Consider the following 27,671-nt stretch of genomic DNA (forward strand, 5'->3'; position numbering starts at 1 on the left):
CACTTGCACCCCTACAGGGAGGCTTTGGGTTTTTCGTAGAAGCCATCAGTGGCCAGTGCCTGGGGAGGGCCTGCACCTGTCACCCTGCCACAAGCAAGGAGCAAGCTCACCCCTAAGAGTCTGAGGCCGGGGGAGCCCCATCCCCAGGAGCAGGTGGGTGTTTATCGGGGGAGGCCCACAGACTGCCCCTGAGGAAAGATGGGCGGCCCAGAGGCCCGCAGCAACGTCAGGGCTCTCCCATGGGTGCTCACTGTTGGCTGATGTCATAGGCATGGCGGGCTTAGCAGCATCTAATTTGGCTATTTGATTTGAGTTTACATTGAGTTTATATCAGTATATAATTGTTGTATGATTAAAAACAACTTAGTTTGGCATTAGTGGGTTATGAGATTTTTTTTTTTCTTTAGAAATTGTCCATACATTATTCATATAAGAAGCACTGGCCTTGCGTGACCCGGGACCCATGCAGTGCAGTGGGTGCTAATCAGGACATGCTGCCCTTCGCTGTGAAGTCGGTCCCCCTCACCGGGATCTTGGGAAGGTTTTTTTCTTTGCGGGGGGACTGTTTCTGCCCTTTTGGCTCTCAGGGACGTGGTAAGGATGAAGCATATGGAAGTGCTGAGGAAACTGCACAACAAGAGACACGCTCCAGCCCATCACCTATCAATCCGTCCATCCATCTCCCAAACCTCTCTTGAACTCTCTTTATCCCTGTGTTCGGGGCAGGCCCATTCCCACTTAGGGATGCCCACAGAGCCCTGAAAGCCACATTAGTCCTCATTTACAGATTAATAAATGGAGCTTGAAGAGGTTGAGAGGCTTCCCCAAGGTCACCCAGCTGCCAGGCAGGCACCAGACTGACCATGTGTTGTGACAGGCACTGGAGTGATGGACGGTGATTTCGGGGATGTTAAGAGCAGGTCCCCGTGGGATGGAAAAGGAGTGGGATGAGCAGGCACTGGCGTCTCCATCACCTCTGCCGTGCTTGCCTTCCCCCTGATGCACAGACCTCACTCGAACTGTTCTGCTCTACTGCACAAGGCCCAGGGGGCCGTGAGTAATGCTGGAGGAGCCAGGCCCTGGGGAGAGCAAGGAATCGTCTTTCAGGGTAGGCTGGCCACATCAGCTGGGGGTATTGTAAGTGTGGACTCACAATGAGTCTAGTTAAAAAATTTAAATGAAATTTTATTAACGCACTCTGAAAGTGAGTGCATCCTCTGCCACATGAGGAGCTCTGCACACAGATGCAGAGCAAAGTAAATTGAGTTGTGGTGATGGTAATGCTGTGGTGTTGGTGGTGATGGTGAGATGAAGATGATGGGAAGCTGCTGCTGCTGCTATTGGTGGTGATGGTGATGATGATGGTGATGAAGGTGATGATGGGGGTCATGATGGTGATGGTGATGAAGGTGATGATGGTGATGAAGGTGGTGGTGATGGTGATGGTGATGAAGGTGGTGGTGATGGTGATGATGGTGATGAAGGTGGTAGTGATGGTGATGATGGTGAAGGTGGTAGTGATGATGATGATGGTGATGAAGGTGGTGGTGATGGTGATGATGGTGATGAAGATGATGATGGAGGTAATGATGGTGATGATGGTGATGAAGGTGGTGGTGATGGTGATGAAGGTGATGATGGGGGTGGTGATGGTGATGATGGTGATGAAGATGATGGGGTGGTGATGGTGATGATGGTGATGAAGATGATGGGGGTGGTGATGGTGATGATGGTGATGAAGGTGGTGGTGATGAAGGTGATGATGGGGGTGGTGATGGTGACTATGGTGATGATGATGATACGAGGATGATGAGAATGGTGGTGGTGATGACTGTGAGAATGATGCTGATAATGATATTGATGATCACTACCACTTATTGCTACTTTGGGTCAGACTCTGTATGGGCCATCAGACTGGAATGGAGTGGTGCCATCACAGTTCACTTGCAGCCTCGACCTCCACGGGCTCAGGCGATCCTCCCAACTCAGCCTCCTGAGGAGCTGGGACTATAGGCATGCACAACCATGCCCAGCTAATTTTTGTATTTTTTGTAGAGATGAGGTTTTGCCACGTTACCCAGGCTGGTGTATGGTCCGTCTTAAAGCAGAGACTATTGCTGACAATTTTACAGATGAAGAAATGGGTAACACATGAAAATATACTTAAAAGTAGAGAATGAGAAAAGCCCTAACAGGAATGCATAAATTTGTTTTTTATGTACTAGAACAAGATTAATATAAAATGATTTCTGTTAAAATAAATGCAGATGAAAATTCCGCCATAGCCCTCAACAATTTACTCTCTTTCCATCCAAGTACAAAAGTTCACCCCTAACTCTAAGTTAAGTCTGAATACAAAAGACACAAAGGTTGGCAGGGGGTGCAAAACATAAGTTCAACTTTTTAAACACTATTTTTGGTAGTTTAATGTTCTATGCTACCCTTTTCATATTTTGGAGGGATACATTTATTTAAATATTCCTCACTAAAATTCCTCTGAAAAGTGCTGTATTTGTTAGGATTTTCCAGAGAAATAGCGCGCACGCACGTGTGTGTGTGTGTGTGTGTGTGCGTGTGCGTGTGTGCGCGCGCGCATCTATATCTATATTTATATCTCTATATCTATAGAGAGATATTTAAGGAATTGGCTCATGCAGTTGTGGAGACTAGGAAGTCCAGAATCTGCGAGATAAGTCAGCAGGCTGGAGTCCGAGTCTGCTGGCAGAATTCCCTGCTCTTTAGGGGAGGTCAGTGTTTTTTCTATTGGGGCCTTTGACTGGATGCGGTGCAGCCACATTATGGAAGATCATCTGCTTTACTCAAGGTCTTTTGATTTAAATGTTAATCATATCTTTAAAAATACCTTTACAGAAACATCTTGAATAACATTTGACTGAATATCTGGGAAGTGTGTTTTACTCAAGTTAACACATAACATTAACCATCACAAATACCTTTCATTTAACTTGAATAAATCACATTTAGTGATTTGAAGATTCTTTAAAAACAGAACTGGCATCTACTCAAGTATTTAGAGCTAAATTCTACTCTGCAGGAAACGCAGGGGTTAGAAGGGCTAAACAGCGATGAAATGTCCGTCACGTCTGAATGCAGGCGTTCTGTGGGATGACTGACTCCGCCTCCTCCGCACGTCAATAGCAGGACAAATCCACACCACACAAAAGGTGGAAGCGGGCTGGGAGGCGTCTGTGATAGTAAGAGGTGTAAGAGACACAGGAACAAAACACAATGTGTGAACCTTGTTTGAACTCTGATGGGAATAAAACATTGAACTGTGAAAATATTTTCTTTTTTAGACAATGTGAGTTCGACTATGAACCAGGTAAAACTGACATTTAAAAATTATGGTTTTTCATAGGTGTGAAAATGGCATTGTGGTTATATAAGAAAATGTCTTCTTAAAATTTGAGATGCAACTGATATTTTTATTGGTGAAAGGGCAAAATGTTTGAAATCTACTTTAAAATTACTCCAGCAAAAAGAAAGATTAGAATCTGTAAAATAAATATGGCAGAATATTTTTGATTGTTGAACTTGGGTGTTGTATATTGGGTTCACTGCAATTTCTACTTTTGTGTATGTTTGGAAATTTTCATCAATAAAAGTACAAAATTAGTAATTATATTAAATGTTAAAATTTGCATATTTATATATAAATGGATATTGATATATCTATTAAAATATACTGATTTTCCTTATAAAAATCTTATATGACAATTTGAATATATTAGTATAATTCTATTTGTTGAAATTCTTTCAGCAATTATTCAATTGCTCCTTTCTTTTTATCCAAGAATTAAAGCCACATACTATTTTCTTACATGAATAAACCCAGCTGTTCTCTTCATGTCCTCATTTCTCTACTAAGACATAAATTTCATGAGGGTAAAATATCTGTTTGTTCAATTGTATATTTCAGCACCTGACAGTGACTGGAACATACTCGTTTGTGGAATGACTGATTTTTTTCCCCAGAAAGTACTCTAGATTGCACATTTCATAATTTTGCATAATTTTCAGAAAGTACTCTAGATAGCACATTTCATAAATTTGGATAAAGTTTCCATCTGACATAGGTTGGTGGGGAACAAATATACCTCTTCAGCAATGAATGACTGAATATGGCATTAGTTCTGTATTTAAGAATTTCTTTTAGAGTCCACACATTTTACCAAGTGGATAATAGAGTATAATCATATATTAAGACTGCTGGTAGAAGATTACATGTGATTCACATTAAATTGTTGTTAAACAGTGTTGTGTTTCTGAAGGTGTATTTATGAAACTCAGCAGAAAACATTTTTAAACATCTTGCACTTTTCTCAAGAACAACCTGATGCACAGTAGGGCTCAGGGCAGAGAAATATAAAGCGGTGTGTTTACAGGTACAGCCCCTGGACAGTCAGGCAGGGTTTCTCTTGGAGGTGATGTCTGAGGAAGGAAGTCAATTTGGGTTCCTAACCAAGTGGGTCTGCTCCTAGGTGTTTCACCCATGAAACAGCCTCCGGAAGTGGGTTATAGCACTGCAAAACCCAAAGGGGGCGTCAGACAAACACTGACTTCAGAGCGTAGTTTTGAACAAGATTCCTTATTGGTTGCTGCTTCTTAGCCAGCAGAAAAGAATTCAAGTGTCTTGGTTCGAAAACAGGCTAATTCCTTATTCAGCCCAAGTCACCAGTGAACGATGAGAAAGAAAATTGTTTCAAGGCTTCAGAATGATTTCTCCACTTTTCAAGAGGTGTTGGACAATTCACAGCCTGAAAAGTAATAGGGGAGAGTCCAGGAATGCAGGCCTGTGACTGCCCCTGCCTGGCCCTCTGAGCCTTGTGGGGGAAGCAGCCTCCAGTAGTCACGCCCTGCCTGGGTCCAGCTGCAGCACTGTCTTCTTCCCAGCAGGTCTTCCCCAAGCAAGACCTCGCCATTCCTCCCTCCCCTGAATCTCAGCGACCTGCAGGACATGGTGGATGTGATGGAAGTGACAACAGAAGACTGGCACTTCTACTTCTGGTGCCTCTGCTTTGTGGGCAAGTCTTGTCATGTTGCCCAGGTTGGTCTCAAATTCTTAGACTCAAGTGATCCTCCTGCCTTGGCCTCCTGAAGCACTGGGATTACAAGCCTGAGCCACCACATTTGGCTGAGATGCCTTTTCTAATAACCATGAATGAAATTACACCTAGACCATTAGCCTCCCTGTCCGTGATAGAAAATCCTGACACAGGCCAGGCGCAGTGTCTCACGTCAATAAACCCAGCACTTTGGGAGACCAAGGAGGGTGGATCACAAGGTCAGGAGTTCTAAGCCAGCCTGGCCAAAATGGCTGTTGGGCTGCAAACATGCACTACTCTCCAAAGAAGGGAAAGAATGACCCCTAACCTGATTCAGAGAACATCAGAGCCACCACTTCCACCCCAGGCCCAAGGGATAAGGCCATTTCTTCCTCAGTTTCAAAGATGGGCTGTCCCCTGGTCTTCGCAGGCCTCTAGAGTGGGCTGCCCTTGCAGAGGGCCAGCAGGGCTGGACAGCCTCACCAAGTCACAGCAGTGACACTGCCCCCCCAGGGGGCTGGGGCCACAGCACCTACCAAACAGGACCATTCTCGAGCCCTAGGGTCTGATGGGATTTGCCTTGCTAATTTTCGGACTGGCTTGAGACCTACGATCCCTTCCTTGTGCTTCTCCCTTTTGAAATGAGTATGTCTACCCTAGGCCTGACCCATCTTTTTATTCTGGATGCACATCACATGTACGGTTTCACAGGCTCATGGCTAGAGAGGGAATTTTGCCTCAGGATGAATCATAGCTTAGTCTTACCCACGGCTGATTTAGATGATATTTAAATGAGATTTTGTACTACAGAGCATCTAAAGATGAGTTAAGACTCTGGGGACTGCTGGGGTGAAATGTATTTTCTATATGTATTTTGAGGGGCCAGGAGAAGAATGCTGTGGACTGAATGTGTCTCCCAAAATTCCTGTGCTGAAGCTCTAATCCCCAATGTGACTGTTTTTGGACATGTGGCCTGTACAGAAGCAATTAAGGTCAAATTAGGTCATAGGGTGAAGCCCTGATCCAGCAGGGTGAGTGTCCTTATGAGAGGAGACACAAAAGCACTCCCTTTCTCGCTCCCTGCCACGTAAGGGCACAGGGAGCAGGTGCCATCTGCAGGCCAGGAAGAGCAGCTTCAGCAGGAACTGAGGCCAGCACCTTGGTCCTGGCCGTCCCAGCCTCCAGAGTTGTGAGAAATAAATTCCTTCTGTTTCAGCTGCCTAGTCTGTGGTGTTTTGTTATGGCACCCTGAACCAAGACAGAGACTCTATAAGCAGACAAGAACATCAGTAAATATCCAACTAGCTGAACAACACAACTTACAAACTGGATCTAAATGATGTATGTGGAGCCCTGCCCTCAACCACAGAACACACATTCTCCTCAACTGCACAAGAATATAGCTCACATGCACCGAGTCATAAAACAAGCTTCAGCAAATTTCAAGGGATTAGAATTCCTCAATTTGCTTTCTGGCCACCATGGAATTAAGCCAGAGATCGATAAGAAAAAGTAACTAGAAAATCCTGCCTTTCAAAATTAAGCCACACACACTTCTAAATAGCCCATAGTACAAAAGAGGAAACTGTAACAGAAATCAGAAAACATTTGAAACTGAGTGATACTGAAAATATATCAAAATTCACTGTTGCATCCAAAGCAATTTTAGAAGAAAATTAAGAGTTCTAATCTATGTATTAGAAAGAAAGGTTGATATCAATGATTTAAGCTTCTATCTCTAGGGAAAAAAATAAAGCTTAGCCCCTCCCCTCACAATAATGACAAAAATCAATTCCAGGTGGAGTATTTGATCTAAGTGCAAAAGAGAAAACAATATAAGCCACAAAGACAGTATAATTTCAAATTGGACAACACAGCACTTAAGAACTTCTGTTTATCAAAATAGTCTTCTTGAGAGCATGAAAAGCCACAGAGGCTGGGCGCAGTGGCTCATGTCTGTAATCCCAGCACTTTGGAAGGCTGAGGGGGGTGGATCACCTGAGGTCAGGAGTTCGAGACCAGCCTGATCAACATGGTAAAACCCCATTTCTACTAAAAATACAAACCTTAGCTGGGCATGGTGGCAGGCACCTGTAATCCCAGCTACTCAGGAGGTTGAGGCAAGGAGAATCACTTGAACCTGGGAGGCAGAGGTTACAGTGAGCTGAGATTATGCCATTGCACTCCAGCCTGGGTGACAGAGCAAGATTCCATCTCAAAAATATAAAAATAAAAAAGCCAAAGAAAGGGAAAAGATATTCACAAAAATATATGTGATACAGGACTCAGCCAGATTATATCAGGAACAATGGAATCTCAATTAGAAACAAACAGCCTTAACAGCAAAATGGGCCAAAGACTTAAACAAGCACCTCAAAAACAGGATATCCAAATGAGCAGCAAATCTATGAAATTGGATTAGTCATCAATGAAATGAAATGTATACGAAATCCACACGCCTGCCAGAGCAGATATGCAAAACACAACACTGGTGTTGACAAGGATGCCAACTCTCATGCACAGCTGGCAGGGACATTAGATTCCTTGACTTGAAAGCCTGGAGTACCGTGTACACCCAACAGAAATGTGTACACACCTGCACCAAAAGACATATGCAGAAATGTCCACAGTCTCAGTAATCATAATAGCTAAACCCTGTTAACAAACAAAAGGACACCGTGTGAAGTAAGATTCATAAACTATCGTCTATTCATGCAGCTGAATGCTATCCCACAGTGAAAAAGTAAGCCACAACCACACTGTCTGCAACTCACAGATGAGTCTCACAAACATGTTTAATTAAGGCACTCACAAAACAACACGTGTGTAATTCCATTCATATAATGTTCAAAGCCACGCAAGAGTAATCGACAGTTGTAAGTCAGGATACCACCCTCGAAAGGGTGGGCACTGAGTAGAAGGGGAATCGGGGAGTCTGTAGCATGTCCTGGCCTGATGCTGGTTACATGTGTGTCTACTTTGTAAAATGCCGTCATGTATGTACCCACGACGAGCACTGGTTTCAGTATATGCTTTATATCTTGTTTTTGTCGTTGTTGTTTTTGAGACAGGGTCTTGCTCAGTGACCCAGGCTGGAGTGCGGCAGTGCAATCCTAGCTCACTGCAGCCTCAGCCTCCTGGGCTCAAGTGATCCTCCCACCTCAGCCTCCCGAGTAGCTGGGACTACAGGTACATGCCACCATGCCCAGCTAATTTTTGTATTTTTTGTAGCGATAGGATCTCGCTATGTTACCCAGGGTGGCCTTGAACTCCTGAGCCCAGGGAATCATTCCACCTCAGCCTCCCAAAGTGCTGGGATTACAGACATAAGCCACTGCACCCAGCCTATATTTCAGTAAAATTCAATAAAAATCAAAACAATACAAAAAAACAAAAAATTTAGACACGTATCTCCTGATGTGGAAGTTTTTTCAAAATACTGAGAAACGCATGCAAAGCAATCCATATAGTATGATCCTGTGGTTATAAAAGACAACATATATGCCTTAAAAACAGGATACATAATGATATTCATTCATTTAAAAATATTTATTGAGCATGTGTGATGCACCAACACGAAATTTATTTGGAAGACATCTACACAACTGTACTATCCCATGCAGAGTCCAAGGACCTGATTTGCATGCATCGCCACCTCAGCTCCCGTGCTAGCCCGGGCAGTGTCCTTACACGCCACGGGCACAGGCCTGTGCAATCCTCCATCCCACACGAGTGGGTGAGTGATGGCAGTAAGGGCACCACTAACACAGGAGGCCTGGACAGTCACGTCATGGGGTACACGGGCTGATAGGCGTGCGTCCTAGGAGTGTGGACCTAGACGGAGCTTGGGGACGTGGAACTACAACCTAGCCACAGGTCAGCACTGTGGGCACCATGGGCGAACACCTGGAAACACGGCCTACTTCTAGAGGGCAGACACTGGGCAGCAAAGGTGGCATGGCAGCTCCTGCCGAGCCCAAGTGTGTTTGTCTGTGAAGGACCCTGACGTCACCTGCCAGCTGGGGAGGGTCACGGTGGAGTGAATGTTCACCGACTTTCGCAGGAGTGTGCAGCAGCCAGGTGCATCTCGGTTGGCTTGCGTCCATCACCTCTCAAATGTGCACACGGCTTTCCAAATAAAGCATCAACTGTCATCTCCAGATTGGAAAGACTTTTTCTCCAACCTGAAAAGGATAAATGACCACAGGTCAATCACATAATAAATCATTTGATTAACATACTACATTTCCTAATGGTTTAATATTGGACAAAAAAGAATAGTATTCAGGTGCAGAATTTTTTTAAATGGCATCTAAACTTTTAGCAAAAAATTATCACAAAGCAAAACACAAAACAAGTATAAAATATAAAGGAAAACCATTTGTTTTTATTTTCTTTGCCACATTAATCCTGAGTCCAAAGAAAAACATCCCGTTTTTAACAGCCTCTGAGACAGGAAGCTGGGCGAGCCACACAAGAATTCGTACACGGACCAGAAGGCCACCAGTCAGAACATGCATCACGGACCACACGTCTCGATTAACTGCTGCCTGGGAGGCCACAGGGGCCTCTGTCGAGGGAGCATCAAGGCACAGCTCAGGCCTCTGTCCGCCTGGGGGCACCTCTGGACATGGCACAAGGGGCCTCAGGCTGAGGTGGGTCTCTGCTCTCCCTCACTTACCGTGTCACCTGAGGAAATGACTTCCCTTCCACAGTCCTCCACTTCCTGTGCTGTCAGATGGGAAATGAACCCAATAACAGCATGTGCTTTCTGTGTGAGGATTAAATCGATCGTACACAAAAGGCACGGGCCCCGGTGTCAGCAAGCATCTACCATCACCAGCACCACCCACGCCTGTCTCCCTGAGGACCGGCACCCACAAGACAGAATCTTACAACTAAATATCTTACTTTTTGAGATGTGGGGTCTTCTCTGGAAGTGACAGCCCAGCTCAGAGCCACTGACATGTGCCTTCTCCACACCGGGTTTCTCTGCAATACAACTGTACCCGTGACCACGTCTCCTGTGTGGACAGGAACTGGGTCGTCCATCATAAACAGCGTCTGCTTCCAGTGTGTGGTGCTACAAGACAGGGGTGCGTGTGACCTGGAGGCTAAGGCAGCACAGTCTCCACATGGCCCTCGGGGCGCTGACTCAGCTCCCACTGGCTCACCCCCAGCAGCAGCCACCCGGCGGGCAGTCCACCCTGAGAGCCTGGGACACGAAGCTTGGCTTTTCAGGCCAACTCGGGACAGATACACCCCGAGCCGTGTGATCTAAACAGACTGTGGGTACTCTGGGATCAAAGGTATGCTGGTGAGACAGATCCTGCCAATGCCAAACAGAAGGCTGGTCCCGAGACCACTCAGATTCCAGGAGGTGTGGACGGCTCACCCTGGGTGGCCCAGAGGATGAGGGAGCTCAGGGACACACAGCTGCACACAGGGTCCCGGAGTGGTGTCTGACTCCCCGGCCCTGCCAGGAGGACTCTGTCCACCCGCTTGCTGTGTGCCCCGTCTAAGCGCAGAGGCTGCTGATGGAGCTCCTGCCCTGAAAGTGTGGGGACACAGACGGAATCGGGTCCAAGGAGTCGCTTCTGTGACAGCTGCAACGTGAGGACAACTGTCACACTTGGGGGAAACAGTAAAACGCTAGGATTCTGCAGAGCTGCGATGGAACGTCTCTAAGTTCTTCAGGTTCTGCTGCCCCTCAAACCCCCGCTGTCCACGGGCCCAGCAGTGAAGGGGGCTCCTCAGGTCTCCAGTTCCTCCCTGACTCTAGCCGCAGCCCTCAGCCGCGCCTGTGCCTGAGCTCACTGCCCTCTCCGTGTCCCCAGACTCGGGGGTGGGTGTGGCCTCTGCCAGGTGAGGGTGCTGAAGGGGACACCACAGGACCCTTGTGATTCAAGCCCACATTCCAGGCCAGTGGCATCAACCCCGCACGGCTGCGGCCTTCCTGGAGCCGGGTTCCCCTCGCGGGGCCGGCGCGACAGCCAGGCAGCCGACCCCACCCCAGTCCTAAACGGAAGGCCTGCGGCCCCCCACCCCCGCGAAGGCGGCTCCACCAGCACGCATGCCCAGGGTCCTGGCCGGGAACTGTGCCTCAGAAACCACCTGCTCCAAAAGCGTCAGGTGAACCCCGACGTCCTGCGGAGGCGCTTGGGGTCAGACCATGAAGACCTGTGGGCGCTCCTCCGACTGGGGCTGTTCTGGGGTGACGCCCAGCCCCACCCAGAGTGGGGCGAGACCGAAGGGGGCCCACAGGCTGCAGTGTCTGCAGCACCCCTGCGCCCCACGCGCCCGGCCCGGCCCGCCACACGCACCCCACGAACCCCGCCCCACACTCACGGGTGGAAGGGCCCGGTGCTCAGCACCTGCGGCGGCTGCCCCTCCTGCAGGCTCTGGAAGTGGACGCTAAACCAGGCTGTGAAGCCGTGCAGGGTCCCCGCCTTCCTGATGTCGAAGCGCAGCTCGCCCCTCAGGGTCTGGGTCAAGCAGACAAGGCACGCGTGGGCACCGGCGCTCCGCGCAGACGCTGGCGCGTCAGGAGCCGCAGAAAAGCCCCCCGCCCTGGGGAAGGCACCCCCAAAACCCGCGTCGTGAGTTGAGAGGCTTCAGTCAGAAACGTTTCAAGCAATCTGAGCCTCCTGCACCCCATCTTCTGCCCTAACTCCTGTGGAATCCCTTCTGCGCTCAGCTCTTCAGGTTACGGGTTGGAGAGCTCAGGCGGGGCCTTCCCCAGCAGAACGAACTGAAAGCCAAAGCTGCGCCCCATCTCCAGACGCGGCGCCGAGGGGGACTCCGGGCAGGGCGGGGCCGCGGGACGGCCCAGAGCCCAAGCGCCACCGCAAGGAACAATGACAACTGTCATCAAGGGCGGCTAAAAACACTTGAAAAAAACTTAATGCAAATACCATAATGAAACGGAATAGAATTTATTTGATTTCGAAGATGCTGAGAATATTAAACACAAATCTAAAAGGAAGACGCTAGAGACAGCTATAAAGAAAATGATGTACAGTATGAAGAATCCAAATAGAACATAAAAAAGACCGGAAAAAATCCATACCAAACGCTTTACAAATTCACTGATTTGTATAATAAAATAGCTACACACTCATACCGCTGGCACTCACTGAAGGTTTGCGATAAGAAGCCAAGCTCTGGTCTGAGTGTTTCGTGGTCACTGATTATTAAACGTAAGGACCAACTCATCTTTTTCTCACCTCTAGATCAGAAATTTGCACGGTTCTCATGTCCAACTGCAATATAGTGCACGGCTCAGAGAGACACTCTTCTGGTTTCAAAATGTGGTTATACTTGGGCTTTGAAAAAAACTCCTTAATTGCTAAAGATCTAGGGGAAAAAGTAAAAGCAACTGTTTAGTCATTGCAAACATCGTACAAGATACAGTCTGGGGCCCTGAGCCCCGAGAGCAGCCCTCAGGCCTCCAGAGGGCCCAGACCATCCCTGGGCATCCGAGCCCTTCTGAGCCTGACCTGGAAGCACCCCTGAACCTGCCAGTCACTGAGCGCTTCCCTGTGAGGTCTCATTCATGGGATCTGAGCACTTGGAAACCAACACTCACCCCCTAACCTGGAGGACGTGACGGGCTGCAGTGCATCTTGCCTAGTTTTAGAATCTATTTGACTTCAAAATACCTTTTGTGGATCTTCTATTCACGGTTCATAAAAGCGGTATTCCTTCTGTAGGTTACTCTATAACAAACGTAAGGAACTCAAGGGCTGAGGTGGCCTAAGTGAGTCTGGGTTTTAGGAGAAATACTTGTTCTGTTGCTACACAAATTCAACACGGAAATGGACACCAGATGCCGCCCAGAGCCCTGCGTGTCACCGTTTGCTAACCCCCATCACGGGCTGCACTGGGCTCACCAGTAAGTCACCTATTACTTACCACAGAAGTGTTTTAAAACTAAGCAAAGCAGTAACTTCTGAAATAGCATATAAAAGTGAATGTTTTTAAGATTCCACTATATTTACATATTTCTGAATATTTTTCTGATTAAAAATTGTGCATTTATTTAAAAATGGGAGAATAGGGACAAATATAAAGAAATGTTTAAATTCTCCATATCCCTGTCTTAGCAGTATCCCCCAGTCATATTTATATAAATTTATTTATGCAAACTAACGTCCATTCTGTATAAATGACTTATTCTGCCAAGCTTTACTGTCTCTTAAACCCTTTCCAAGTATTATAACATATCCCTAAAACCCTACGGTTTCTTTTTTAACAGCTACACAGTAGTACTCCACCAGACGGATATACAGCAATTCAACCATATTCTTCTGGATGGCCACTGGCTTCCAGTGCTGGGAGGAACACTCAGGCAGGAGGCTCTGGCAGTGGCTGGCGTGGGCAGCCAGATGCCAATCTCTAAGGCCCTGGCAGTCACACCTCCCTGCCACCACCAGGCAAGCCTGGGCTGCTATTTTAATTTACTCTTTGCTTTTCTGGTGGGGAAAAAACATCTATTTTATTTATTTATTTTTTTTTTTGAGACGGAGTTTCACTCTTGTTACCCAGGCTGGAGTGCAATGGCGCGATCTCGGCTCACCGCAACCTCCGCCTCCTGGGTTCAGGCAATTCTCCTGCCTCAGCCTCCTGAGTAGCTGGGATTACAGGCATGCGCCACCATGCCCAGCTAATTTTTTGTAGTTTTAGTAGAGACGGGGTTTGACCGTGTTGACCAGGATGGTCTCGATCTTTTGACCTCGTGATCCACCCGCCTCCGCCTCCCAAAGTGCTGGGATTACAGGCTTGAGCCACCGCGCCCGGCCTAAAAACATCTATTTTAATTTGCATTTTAACTACTAACAACATTATAATTTTTCATATATTTATTGGTAATTTTATTTACTTTTTGTGATTTGCTTGTTATGTGATTGGGCTATAATTCTTTTTTTTTTTTTTTTTTTTTCCTTTTGAGACAGAGTTTTGCTCTAGTTGCCCAGGCTGGAGTGCAATGGCATGATCTTGGCTCACTACAACCTCCACCTCCCGGATTCAAGCGATTCTCCTGCCTCAGCCTCCCATGTAGCTGGGATTACAGGCATGTGCCACCATGCCTGGCTAATTTTGTATTTTTAGTAGAGACGGGGTTTCTCCATGTTGGTCAGGCTGGTCTCAAACTCCAGACCTCAGGTGATCCACCTGCCTTGGCCTCCCAAAGTGCTGGGATTGTAGGCGTGGGCCACTGTGCCCGGCGATTGGGCTGTAATTCTATTTGGCTAGTCAGCTCTCTCTAAAAGATTCCAAGATCTGTCAGCACGTAATTTCTCTAATTACTTGTTTGCTTTTACAATCGTGTGTTTGCTAATTTCTGCCATATAGATTGCCAGATACTATCTAGCCCAGGGTTCCTTTCAGCCATTGTTGCTGCTCATTTCTCTACCCAGGATGGCGCACACAGGCCCCCAGAGATGTCTGTTGTTGACACTGATTCCACGCAGAATTAAGTTTTCAGGTATGGTGTGAGAGAAAAGGCTAATCAACTTCTCCTGAATAATTTGCTGACTTGGCCCTCACTCCCTCCCAATCGTAATGCCATCTTTTCCATGTATGAAAATTTTTGTTCTCTGCATTCTACCCTCTTCTGCTCATCTGTCTTTTCTTGTTATAGCACCATACTGTTTTATTTATTTTTTTTTTTTTGAGACGGAGTTTCGCTCTTGTTACCCACACTGGAGTGCAATGGCGCGATCTCGGCTCACCGCAACCTCCGCTTCCTGGGTTCAGGCAATTCTCCTGCCTCAGCCTCCTGAGTAGCTGGGATTACAGGCACGCACCACCATGCCCAGCTAATTTTTTTGTATTTTTAGTAAAGACGAGGTTTCACCATGTTGACCAGGATGGTCTCAATCTCTTGACCTCGTGATCCACCCGCCTCGGCCTCCCAAAGTGCTGGGATTACAGGCTTGAGCCACCGCGCCCGGCCCCATACTGTTTTAATTACTCCAGCACTACAACAGACTGTCCTATCTGGGTGCACAGGTACCCTCATTTATCCAACCGTTGTGTGGGATCTCCCAGGGCCTTGGCTCACCTGCAGACCGTGGACCAGGAGGCCGCACAAGACAGTACCGTCCCAGCTGTGGACACTTACTTCAGAGCACTGAGGTTGAACTCGTACGCGTTGTCCCAGAAGAGCACTTTGCTACGATAGTCCTTATCAGCACTGCAGGGCACAAGGTGCAGCGCGGCCATGGTGGGCCAGATGACCCCGTCCTCCTTCAGCCAGGCATCCCGGGCATATAGGATGGACTCAATCATGAACTCAAACTGCATAGGAGTGAAAGACACACAGGAGACACATCACAGGCCTCTCACCACCACATTCGGAGCACTACAGTCCGAGAGTTCTACAGATTTAGCCTCAAGAATATTCCTGCCTAGGCCAGCGTACCATGCAAAAAAATGTCTCAAGGGTTTATTTTGTGCCCACATGTATTGATCATTGATGCATCTCACAGCCTGAGTTTAAGTCACATAATTCCCCATTAGAATTAAGAACTAAAGCAGAGCTAAAAGCAGGGACAAATCTTCACTTTGGTCCATCTCAGTCACTGAAGAGCTAGTAACTACCAGATTTTGAAAGAGCCCTGAAGTGTTGCAGGGACCCAACTGTTACGTAAGATATATTTGGTCTGCAGTATTCTCAGAATTTTCACAACCCTTTAAATGGACTGAACTCACTCCTTAAGAAACCGAAAGCAACACAGGCATGCCTTGGCCATTCACGTGGTCCCCAGGTCTACCTTGCATCCCTCAGAAGGTCCCAAGTCAAGGGAAGGACGTCACATCTATGACTGCGGAAGTGGGGACCCAACACCCTGAAAGATCAGGCTTTCTGTCTGAACCAGAACTTGCTTCAAACACAGAAAAGAGTAGAGGAAGCATCAGGGAGGCAGGTGGACCTTGCAAGCCACCTGGGGAGCTTGCAATTCATCCTGCAGTTGATGAGAAGCAACAGAGGGGTTTTACTTTTCTTCAATCTCAAGCAGGTTTTATTATGGAAGTAATACATGTTTTGTATAGAAAATGTAGAAAACTTGGCCGGGCACGGTGGCTCACGCCTGTAATCCCAGCACTTTGGGAGGCCGAGGCGAGTGGATCACGAGGTCAAGAGATCGAGACCATCCTGGTCAACATAGTGAAACTCCCGTCTCTACTAAAAATACAAAAAATCAGCTGGGCATGGTGGCGCGTGCCTGTAATCCCAGCTACTCAGGAGGCTGAGGCAGGAGAATTGCCTGAACCCAGGAGGCGGAGGTGGCAGTGAACCGAGATCGCGCCATTGCATTTTTTTTTTTTTTTGTCAGCATTTTGGCGACAGCCATTCAAAAAAAAAAAAAAAAGTAGAAAACTTACAAAAGTTCAAACAAAAATAAAAATCACATATTAACCCAGCATCCAGAAGGAACCACTGTTACCACTCTGCAATTTATCTTCAAGTATTTTTCTATATACACACATAAAAAATATATACATCTAATTTATTTTTATTTTTCAGTTATATAGTCAAACTGAGACTTTCTGGTGTACAGCCTACGAACTTCAGCGCTTGTGTGGATTTTGTCCTCACAGCCACAGCCAGCATACACACAGCTCTGCCACCCTGAAACACTCCTCACACTTTCCTCTGGTGGCCATGCCCTCCCCCACCCCCAGCCTCTGCAAGCCATTCATCAGGTCTCCATCCCCATGGTCTGTGTCTTCTTGAAAGTATTGTATCAGTGGAACCAAACAGTATATAACCTTTCAAGGTGAGTCTCTTTCACTCAGTGCAAAGTTTCTGGGGTTCCTCCGAACTACATGTTTAAATAACTGGCTCCTCTTCACTGCTCAGTGGTATTCTGCTGTGTGGATGCACCAGTTTATCCATTATGGATTATCCTGATGAAGGACACTTGAGTTGTTCCCAGGTTTTTAGGCATTTATAAAGAGAGCCAGTATAATCATTCACGCACAGATTTTTGTGCGAACACAACTCGCATTTTTCTGGGATGAATATGCAGGAGAGGGACTCCAGGGCACACGGTGAGTGCACACACAACTCTGTTAAGTGCCAACTTGTTTCCACAGTGGCATGCCACCAGCAATGCACAACTTTCAGCTGTTCCTCATCCTCAATGGCACTTGGTATCACTACCAGATTTTTTTTTTTTTTTTTTAGTCATTTTTCAATAGGTGTAAGTGATATTTCACTCTGGCTTTAAGGTGCATTTCCCTGATGGCTAACAATGTTGAACGTCTTTTCATGTGTGTATGTAATATCTGCATATTCACTCTCGTAAAGTGTTTGTTCAAGTCTCTTGCCCATTTTCAATTAGCTTGTTTTCTTCCTGTTGAGTTTTGAGAGTTCTTTGTATATTCAGAACATTCACTGGATATATTATTTACAATATTGTCTCCTACTCTTAGCTTGTCTTTTTATTCTCTTAACACCATCCTTTGCAGAGCAGTCGTTTTTAGTTTTGACAAAATTCAGTTTATCAACATTTTCTGTTATGGATCATGCTTTCATAGTCATTCCTAAAAATTCTTTGCCTAAGTCCAGGTGATGAAGATTTTCTCCTATGATTTCTTCAAGAAGCTTTACAGCTTTATATTTTACACACTTAGATCTACAATCAATTTTAAGTTCAGGTGTATGAGGCGTGAGGCTGAGGTTTTATTTTTTAGATACAGATGACAACTATTCTAGTATCATTAGCTGAAAAGACTGCCTTTTCTCCATTAAACTGATTTTTGTACCTATTTGTAGAAATCTATTTCTCTTCTCCATTCCACTGACTTACATGTCTGTCCCTTCACCAATACCACATTGTCCTGATTACTGTAGCTTTAAAATCAAGTAGCATAGTTCCTCCAACTTTATTCTTCTTTTTAAAAATTGAATCAGCTACTCTAGTTATCTTAGTCCATTTTTGTGTTGCTATAAAGGAATATCTGAGGCTGGATAATTTATAAAGAAATAAGGTTTATTTGGCTCATGGTTCTGCTGGTTGGGAAAGTTCAGGATTGGGCAGATGCCCAATCTAGATAGTGAGGGCTTCAGGCTGCTTCCTCTCATGGTGGAAGGCCAAGGGGAGCTGGCATGTGCAGAGACCACAGGGTGAGAGCACAGGCACGTGGAGGTGCCAGGTTCTTTTTCAGAACCAGGACTTGCTGGGACCTGAGACAGCAAGAACTCAGTTTTCTACCCATGAGGAAGGCCATTCATCTACTCATAAGAGATCCATGCCCATGACCCAAACACCTCCCACTAGACCCTACCTCCCAACACCACCACACTGAGGATCAAATTTCAACATAAGATTTGCTGGGGACAGACCATAGCACTGGTTCCTTTACATTCCATATACATTTCATAATGAGCTTATCTACAAGAACAAATCCTGCCTGGATTTTGATTGGAATTTTATTAAGTCTACAGATCAATTTAAAGAGAATATATACCTTTACAGGATGAAACTTCTTATCTCTCCATTTATTTAGGCTTTCTGGGATTTCTTTCATTATCATCTCATCATTTTCAGTGTACAGATCTTACATGTTTTGTTAGATTTCTAAGCCTTTCATATTTTTGAAGTTACTATAATGATATTTTTAAATTTCCAATTGTACATTGCTAGGATATAAAAATGACTTCTGCATGATGACCTTGCACTCTGTGATCTTGTTAAACTCAGTTATTAGTTTTAGGAAATTTTCTCATAGGTTCCTTAGGATTTTCTGTAGGTGTTTTCACGTTAAATTTCCTTTCATTTCTAGTTTGCTGAGAATTTTACCATGAACTGATGTTAAATTTTGTCAATTTTTTTTCTGTATTGATATAATCATGATTTTTCTTTTTCAGACTGTTAATATGGTAGGTTGCCATACTGATTTTCAAATATTGAACCAGCCTTGCATTCCAAGGGTAGTTTCTTTTTTTGTTATGGTGTATTATTATTCCTTTTATATACTGCTGGTTTAAATTTGCTAATGTTTTCTTGAGGATTTTTACAATTATGCTCATCAGGGTTATTGGTCTATAGTTTTCATATTTTGTACTAACTTTGGTTTTGGTATTAGGGAAATGCTTACTTCATAAAATGAGTGAGGATGTGTTTCCTCCTCTTTTCTGAAAGAAGTTGTTTAGAGTTTTTTCTTCATTAAACATGTTGATAGAATTCACCAGTGAAATCATTTAGACTAGAGGTTTATCTTTCAGAGAGTTTTTAACTACTAATTCAGTATCTTGACTAGTTATTGGACATTCAGGTTATCGATTTCATATTAGATAAACTGTGGCAATTTGCAGTTTTCAAAAGAATTGGTCCATTTCATGGATTATGTACATACACTCTATGGACGTACATAGAGGGAGAAGAAGAAAAATGACAACTCAGGACTGTTTCAGGAATACAGTTGTTCCCTGGTGTCTATGGGGGACTCGTTCCAGGACCCCTGTGGATACTCAAATCCTTGGATGCTTCCCCCATATAAAATAATGTGTTTTTCACATACAAGCTACACACATCCTCCCACAGACTTTAAATCATCTCTGCATTGCTTTTACCTAATACAATATCAGTGTTATGTAAGCAGCTGTTATACTGTATTGGTCTGTTACTTATATTGATTTTTATTGTTGTATTGTTATTTTTATATTTTCAACACACAGTAGGTTGAATCCACAGATGTGGAGCCCACAGATGTTTGACTGTACTTCAAATTCTTGTCTTCTTCACCAATCAACTGCTACTATGTCTTTGTTCCAGAGTCCTCAAACAGTCCCTCCCTGTCTGCTGGCCAGGCTTTATAGCTGCATTCAGTGGGAGAGATGAGAGGAGTGTGCCTTCTCCATCATACCTGGAATTAATTTTTAATGGTCATATGTATTGCTACAATTCTGTTTCCAGTTTTCTCCTCATTTTAAATGGTGCTGCCATGAACATTTTTGAACATAAATTTCTGTACAAATTTGATTATTTCCTTAGCATAATTTTATCAAATATTTTTCAGTGCCCAGTCTCTGGGTCCAGCTAGGATGCTCTGCAGTCTCAGGACCCACCAGTTCATCCTCCTTCCTCCTCCCCTGAGGTGTCTGTGCCCTCTGTTGATGGACGATGCTGCATTTTTTCTAAAGTTACAGTTCGGAAATGCTCCACAGCAGAACAAAATCGAGAAAAGAAAAAAGGCTCTCATTTTTTCTCTCAGTGCAGACAAAGCGCATTGTTGTAGAAGGAGGTGAAGAGACCTTGGTTGGAGATGCAGACGAAGCCATAAGCAGCCCTTCAAGCATGTGGTGGCAATATTTCCTGAAAAAGACATCTCTACTTTGTATGAGACAAGCTTGGAAACCAAGAAATTCAGAAAAGTTGATGGTTTTTGTGTGAGGGAGGAGGTGGGCACCAGAACTAGCATCTCTGAAAAGTAAAATGATCTATATGAGCTCCAGGGAATACAACCAAAGACAAATATCAAGGCATTAAACATGAATGTCAAGCAAAGGATCCAGAAGACCTCCCATGGGCCTGTCCCACTGGGAAGCCAGGCGGCCTCTGCTGTGGCCTCTACAGGGTGCCCTGTGCAGACTGCCCTTCAGTGCCACAAACTGAAAGCTCCCTTGTTTACTGTAATCCTCTTGTGTAAATAAAGCACATACATTTAGGCCAGGGTCTTGCTGAGGGGCAGCTGTCCCATCCATCTCCTAGAGTAAACTACGCATTCTGTAAAGATGACCCTAAATAAATCCAAAGTCTAAAGTTTTATTGGTGTGAAATTAAACTCTTATTGGCCATGTGCCTGTTTTCATGAGCTTGTTAAGCTCAGGATTTGTGGTAATATACTCCATAAAACAGTACAAGGCGGTCTGAAGACAATTAGTACATCTTTGTTAGCCTCAGCAGTTACTTTGTTTCTTTTGCTTAGAAAATTGGTCATAATTTGGTTTTAATTTTGGTCCAAATTCTTTATTCTTCCTTGAGCTAAACAGAATAACGGAATATAATATGTCCTCATCACATATGATAGCAGTAATACACTAACAACAGTAAGACTGAGTCTGGCAGTCTTTTAATTCTACCAAATGTGTAATGGAGACCCTCAGTGACTTTGCAAAGCGTCCTGAAACCCAGGAGGCAGCCCCTGTACCAGCAGTGCCACTGGCCAGTGGGAGACTGCTGAGGGTACAACCTGCTTCTTGGAAATCACGGTTCCTCAGAAGAACGAGCAAGATCCTGCACAACTAATGATAACGTAGATCAGGCTCCACTGTCATCTGCTTTGTTAAAAATGATTAAATGGTCTGTTGACAATCTAGGACACCTGTGGTATCTTTACTTGCATCTCCTTCAGAACTTTGCGGCTTCTGGAATAATAAAGCATGGAAGAACAAAAGAAAAAATTTTTAATGCTTTTTTGACATATTCTGCCCTATTTTCCTTCCAAAGGCTTTACCCATGTACACTGCCAAAAAGAGTGCATGGTGGTGGACATGTCCCCACAAGCTCAGCATGGGGATCATCAGACATTAGAAGATTGCTCAGCGAACTTCCCAGGTCAAAACTATTAAAGCTACTTTTAAATTGTTGGAGACATAAAACAATGTTCAAGCTTCTGGCCTGTGGCTCTCCTGCTTTCCCAGTCCCTGCTCACCTTCCATGAGGTTATTTACCCTATCTTTAGCTTATGTTTTTCTTATTCCAACTCTTAACGTCACACATGCTACAATTCTTTAGTTTCATTGGCCATTTAATAATTTTTAGCTGTGTTAATGTATGAAGGGGAATTTTCTGTCAAATATTTTATCTGACAGCTTCATTATGAACTCTGTTCTTAGAAAGACCTTTCCCATCCTAACAACAGATAAACTTTTAACAATTTTTTACGTTTCCTCCTTTTCTTAAATATTTAACTCTTTGGGCCGCTTGAGGTTTACTTTAGCAGACAGTGTGAAGAAATCATCGATTGTTCAGCAGCATCTTTGAACAACCACATGCCCTTGCTGCACCGACTGAAAGCTGCCCCTCCGCTACGCTAAACGCACATGCACCCCTGTCTCTGAGTTTCACGACATGTCAGCGTCAGAGCAGGAAGTTGGGCTGAGAGAGATGAAGGCCTGAGGGCTGTGGGGCTCTGTGAACGGGCAGGCGGCAGGCAAGGAGGACGTGAAGAGGGCCAGACACACAGTTGCAGGGGAGGGTGCAGCAGCTCAGGAGAGGCACAGCCTGGCGATGAAAACTGGAGGTGGGTGCAGCGGCGCGACGACTCCCAAATTCACAGCCTCCCTCCCTCAAAGCCTCGCCAACCCTGTATCCCAACAACAATGGCCATAGGAGCTCTTGCAGCCCCGTCGCCCTGTTCTGCACCTCCTTGGCCTAAGTAATGATGGTGACTCTCCCTCAATCCCCAGGAGAGTCTGAAGTCTGATCTCTGAAGCTGCCTCAAGCTCTCACCTCCCCCTCCACTGCCTGCATTGGAGAAAGACATGGTCCTGTCTGAACCTGCCGGAGCACTCCTCCAAACGCCCTGCTCGGGGTGGGCCCTCCAGGCCAATACCCACCAAGACCCCAGGCCATGTCCCCCCTGCCCAATCCACAGCTGGCCCTGCACATCAGATGGGCACCCTGTGTTCAAGAGCCACACAGATGTCCATCCTCCCCACGGCCCTCCCTACCCCAGCCCACAACCGGTCCTGGCGGCCCACTCCCTGCAGCTCAGGGCTGGGAGGCACCGTCCTCCTCATCACACCAGGCCCCCATAGGCACATCCTGCCCACTGGCCCCGCTCTGCGTCTCCACACCTGCCCGTGCCAGGCCCTGGCTCCTGTGTCTTGACAATAAACCCACAGTCCATCCCTGGCAGTCTGTACACCTCACACACAGATGGGCCTCCCCTCACACAGGCTGTTCCAGGCCTCTGCATGCTGGGGCTGGACCACAGCCAGTCCCTGGCCTCCATTCCCAGCCACACACACCCAGGGGCCTACCAAACACAGCCCACCTCTTTCTCCATCACTCGTACACCACTGGCACCCCCCTCGGTGTCCAGGATGAGGCACAACGTCCTCAGACACACAGTTCCCCACGTCTGGCCTCTGCCTCCCTGACGCAACACAGTCTGGCCAGTCCGGCCACTGGGCAGCTCTGGAACACAGCAACATGGAGAACACGGTGTCTACTCCTCTCTCCTCCCTCTGCCCCACGTCCCTCCCTGCTTTCACCCAGCCCAGGGCACAGCCAGACCCTCTGGCAGCCAGGCTTCCCCCCATCAGTGCCCACACACACCCCTTGCCGCACCACATGCACCCCCCTTGGCCCTGTTTCTGTCCCCATGGCCGGGCACCAGCTGCCAGCAGACACGTACTGAAGGAGCACTGGTGTCCGGGGCAAAGGCGAGCGCCCTCAGAGGTCCACAGACCCTATTAATAAGCTGAGTCACAGCATGGACTCTGAGTCTATTTACATTTCATCTTCTGACCACAAAATTTCAACCAGACTAAAGGCCCAATGCCATCTGTTACCACGGGAAACCGTTTCCTGGGGAAGCACCTGCCACACTCCACACTCCTGCACCCAGGCCTGTCTTTCTTGGTCTCAATACGGAGAAGTTGTTTCAGGTTGGGACGCTCCACTGCAGCGTCCTGTGACCCGAGACACTGAGCCCAGGAGGAGAACGCCGTGGAGACAGCATTCGGCCACACTCCCGCCACTTCCCTCCAAGTGGATAGCATCTATGCAGGGCGTATTGGCAAGCAACCAGAAAACAGGCCACTTCCACCCACATGTGAAACACAGGGTGAATGGCCGGACAGGCCAGGCACATGCTGGTCCCACAGATGCCCAAGTGGCTTCACAGCATCACGGGGGCCCGTCTAAGGCAAGGAGACCCCGGCCAGGGACGAAGGCCCTGCTGGCATTAAAGAAACAGCCTTACCTGTTAGGCATGGGATTTTTACAGAATCTCGAGGAGAATACAGTTCACATAAATCACTCATGAAAATGTTACATGAACTTTGACTTAACGTTCTCATAAAGGCATTGTTTTAAACCAGGTGAAAATTCAAGACACTGAGCCAATGTCCACATAAGAAATTAATTATACCTCCCATTAGGGAAAAAATCAAAATGAATCACGCGCCACTCTTGAGATCCTGAGGTTGGCCCAGCCGAGCCTGTGCTCAGAAGCCCCCCGAGCTCCGGCCCCCTACTGCCCGCACGCCCGCCCTCACCAGCAGGCAGGTCCCCATCCACTCGGACACCAGCACATCCACCTTCTCGGGCAGCACCACGTCCTCCACCTTCTGCTGGAACACAGTGATGATGTCGGCAAAGCCATTCTGTAGGACCAGCTGCCCCGTGTGCTGTGCCATCTCGCTGGCCTCCACCGCATACACCTGCGGCAGAAGCACCATCAGTGCATGCCCGGCCCACGTGGGGCCCGTCATCCACTCTCCTCCTGAGTCAACACCAGCACCATGAGAAACGGTCAATGACACAGCAGGGAAGCAGCATTCCAGACAGCCGGAGACAGCGAGGGCTGGGACACACCTGCCCCTGCGGGGTACCTAGAAAGGTGCCACCTCTAACCCTCCCAACTGCCCCCACCTCCTGCACAAGACAGACACAGGGCTGCAGGTGGCCTGAAGCCTCGCATGCCCAGCTGGCTGCCACACGCATAGCAAGCTTCATCCATGACCGGCACAGCAAGTGCTGAGCACCCAAGTGACAATGCTGGTTGGTGCCACATCTGAGGCCTGTGAGACAATTTCAAACCCAGGTTCACAGGGAAGGGTCTGGTGGGAAGCGCCCAAGCGCTGGGTCCTGCAGAGCGTGGACCTGGGTGGACACTGCTGAGATCCCACCCACCATGTCAGGAGCCTCCAAGGCTGCCACTTGGCTCAGCTTAGCACAGATGGCCCAAGAGGGGTGGGGAGGGGGCCAGCATGTGGATTCATCCCATTCCCATGAGACCATCCACACCCAAGGCCAAGCACAGACATGTGGGTGCACCTGTTTCTATACTCAGCTGAAATGAACGTCTCACAGAACATACCCTGCCCCATGCAATTCATGGGATATTTTCTATTCTGCCCTATTCCTGTCCGTGCTGTTTGTGACTCTTTACGCGGGCGCCACAGCCTCTAGCATGGAGTCTCAACCCTGCTGTTTTACTGACCCTGAGCCCCACGTGCAAGGACGCTCGCCCAGACCACGCAGTCATCAGTGAGCCCCCAACAGCACAGGGTCACAAGTTGGCATCTCAGAGGCCACCTCGGACATCACCAGCCTTGACACACGCACCTGGGACAAGCTGGAGACCCCACTCACCGCTTTAGGCCGTGCATAATGTGCACAGAAAAGACTGATGATCCCAGTCCCACAGCCGACGTCCAGGATGACTTTATCCGTCAGGGATTCTTTATTCTGCAGGATGACGCTGTGGTATTTAGTTGTGCGTGGCTGGTCTGCCAACATTTCCAAGTGGAGTTTCTGGAAGAAATGCACATTCAGAATCACTGCCTTGACCTACAGCCATGCCGCGTTCTGGACTGAGATGAGGGTCAGAGCCACAGCTGATGACCCTTGACCCGGCCACCCCTATCTAAAAACAAAAGCAAAACACAGAGCAAAAAAAGTACAGGCCTGTGAGTCCCTCAGCTCAGCACAGCATGGCCGGCAAGCAGAGAGGCAGGAGGGACGCTGCGCACAGGGGTGCAATGTCGCCTGGCCACCCATGCCCACCTGAGGCAGGAGGGATCACCACAACCCAACCAGACTCCCCAGGGCCAGGTATCTGACTAGAGAAAACTGGGGATTCGCCATGGGAGAGACGCCGGCGCAGGTGGGCAGGGGGTCCCTCAAAGTCCTCTGTACACAAGCTTGCCCCTCATGTCCTGAGGGATAAGTGAGAGGACCAGCCATTTCCTGAGGGAGGAAAATGCCTGAAACCCAAGGATACCCACATGAGAATCAGCCATCCACAAGGAGGCAGAGAGAGGCTTGCTCAGGGCAGCCAGCAAAGCCACAGGCTGCAGGCGAGGCTGCACCCCTCCCACCAACGCTCTCAAGCTACAGAGGCCCAGCCTAGAAACAGCATCACCAGGAAGAAGACAGGTAGCAGGCGGGAGCAGAGTGAGGACAGTGCCCAGACCATGCCAGCAGACAGGAGCCTGTACGAGGTCCTCAGAGCTCACCATGGAGCCTCCCAAGACTCCACAGAATAAAAAACAAAGGGACAGGCAGGAGGAGGTGGGAGGCATAGACAACAAAGCAAGGCCCAATTCTGCCCTGAAGCAAAGGATGGGAAAGCCCTATGGTGCCAACACCAAGAAGACAGAGCAGGAGCAGCTACATCAGCGCCACACAGAACACAGTTCAGAGCAAAACAGACACCCATAGGTTCACATCAACACAGGACCAGTTCACCCGGAGCACGTGATGATTGTAAATACTTCTGTACCTAATAACAGATCTTCAAAATACACAGAGCAAAACCAATATCGATGCAAGAAGAAACAGACAAATTCACAATTATCGTCAGAGATTTCAACACTGTGCTCTCAGTAACTGACAGAAATAGAGAGAAAAATCAGTAAGACTGTGGAAGGCCTGGACGTCACTGTCAACCAAGTTAATCTCGCTGGTACTTAGAGAACACTTCACCCAACCCCTTGCAACAGTAATAATAAAAAATATCTAGGAATAAATTTAACAAGAAAGGTGCACAACTGTGTATGGGAAAAACCTTAAAATGCTAAGAGATATTAAACAAAGCTTAAGTAACAGGAAACTGAGAGTCAACGTTATAGAGATGTAATTTCTCCCAAAATTAACATCAACATTCCATGCAGTACCTACTAAAATGCCAGCCAGTTTGGCATGGAGGAGCAAGCACAATAAAATGATATTAAAACTAGTTTCAAAACAGTAAGTACCCAAGGCTAATGAGGAAAATGCTCTTAAAAAAAAAGTGGGGGGGCTGCTGGAGACCTAGCTCTTGCAGATCCTACAAAGGTGCCATGATGAAGCACTGGGCACTGCAGAGAAGTAAACAGACCAGTGAGTCAACAGGAATTCTCAAGCAGACCCCTGAAATCCAGAGCATGACAAACACAGCATTTCACATCAGTGGGAAGGAATGGTCCAGTAACTGAGGCTGGGGTAGCCGGCTGGTTATTTGTGGGCGTAAATTAGGGTGGAATTTCACATTATATTTTTTACAACAAATAAAAAGATCTAGATTGACTTAAAATCTCATTGTTTAAAAGAGGATAAGGCCAGGTGGGGTGCCTCACCCCTGTAATCCCAGCACTTTGGGAAGCTGAGGTGACAGGATCCCCTAAACCAGGAAGCCACAGTAAGCTATGACTGTACCACTCCACTCCAGCCAGTCAAACAACAAAGTGACCCCATCTCTAAAAAACATAAAAGATAACAATAAAATAACACAGAATCAAAACAGTTCTGAAAAAATAACTGGGTATTTATCATCTTATAGTGAGGAAGGTTTTTCACAAAGAAAAGAAAAAGAAGTCACAAAGAAAAGAAAAGCCTATTAGACAATACAAAGAAAAAGGTTCTGTGGGGGAAA

The 27,671-nt window shown here is 46.8% G+C and overlaps 1 protein-coding gene and 1 long non-coding RNA gene across 7 annotated transcripts in view; one reads left to right on the forward strand and one right to left on the reverse strand.

Annotated features, from left to right (window-relative positions):
* The first annotated feature begins 1,095 nt into the window (after positions 1 to 1,095).
* Positions 1,096 to 20,782, forward strand: LOC116550537. Its single transcript, XR_004268481.1, has 3 exons — positions 1,096 to 1,108; positions 3,115 to 3,116; positions 20,699 to 20,782. It is a non-coding gene; the product is annotated as an uncharacterized LOC116550537 (long non-coding RNA).
* PRMT2 (protein arginine methyltransferase 2) overlaps positions 8,597 to 27,671 on the reverse strand; it is a 41,200-nt gene continuing 22,125 nt past the window's right edge. For 3 of the 6 annotated variants that reach the window (XM_032276514.1, XM_032276512.1, XM_032276513.1), the window contains 7 exons: positions 25,409 to 25,570; positions 24,310 to 24,474; positions 15,193 to 15,368; positions 12,293 to 12,422; positions 11,415 to 11,551; positions 9,978 to 10,149; positions 9,007 to 9,250 (listed from right to left, as the gene is read on the reverse strand). In XM_032276514.1, the coding sequence (XP_032132405.1) occupies positions 9,218 to 9,250; positions 9,978 to 10,149; positions 11,415 to 11,551; positions 12,293 to 12,422; positions 15,193 to 15,368; positions 24,310 to 24,474; positions 25,409 to 25,570 (975 nt within the window). In that variant the 3' untranslated portion in view covers positions 9,007 to 9,217. Of the gene's footprint in view, positions 9,251 to 9,977; positions 10,150 to 11,414; positions 11,552 to 12,292; positions 12,423 to 15,192; positions 15,369 to 24,309; positions 24,475 to 25,408; positions 25,571 to 27,671 lie in introns of all 6 variants that reach the window. The other 3 variants (XM_032276511.1, XM_032276515.1, XM_032276516.1) reach the window with 3 other exon arrangements.

This window comes from Sapajus apella, unplaced genomic scaffold (genome assembly GCF_009761245.1).
Source record: "Sapajus apella isolate SASKATOON/1434 unplaced genomic scaffold, GSC_monkey_1.0 scaffold8, whole genome shotgun sequence".
Lineage (NCBI taxonomy): Eukaryota > Metazoa > Chordata > Mammalia > Primates > Cebidae > Sapajus > Sapajus apella.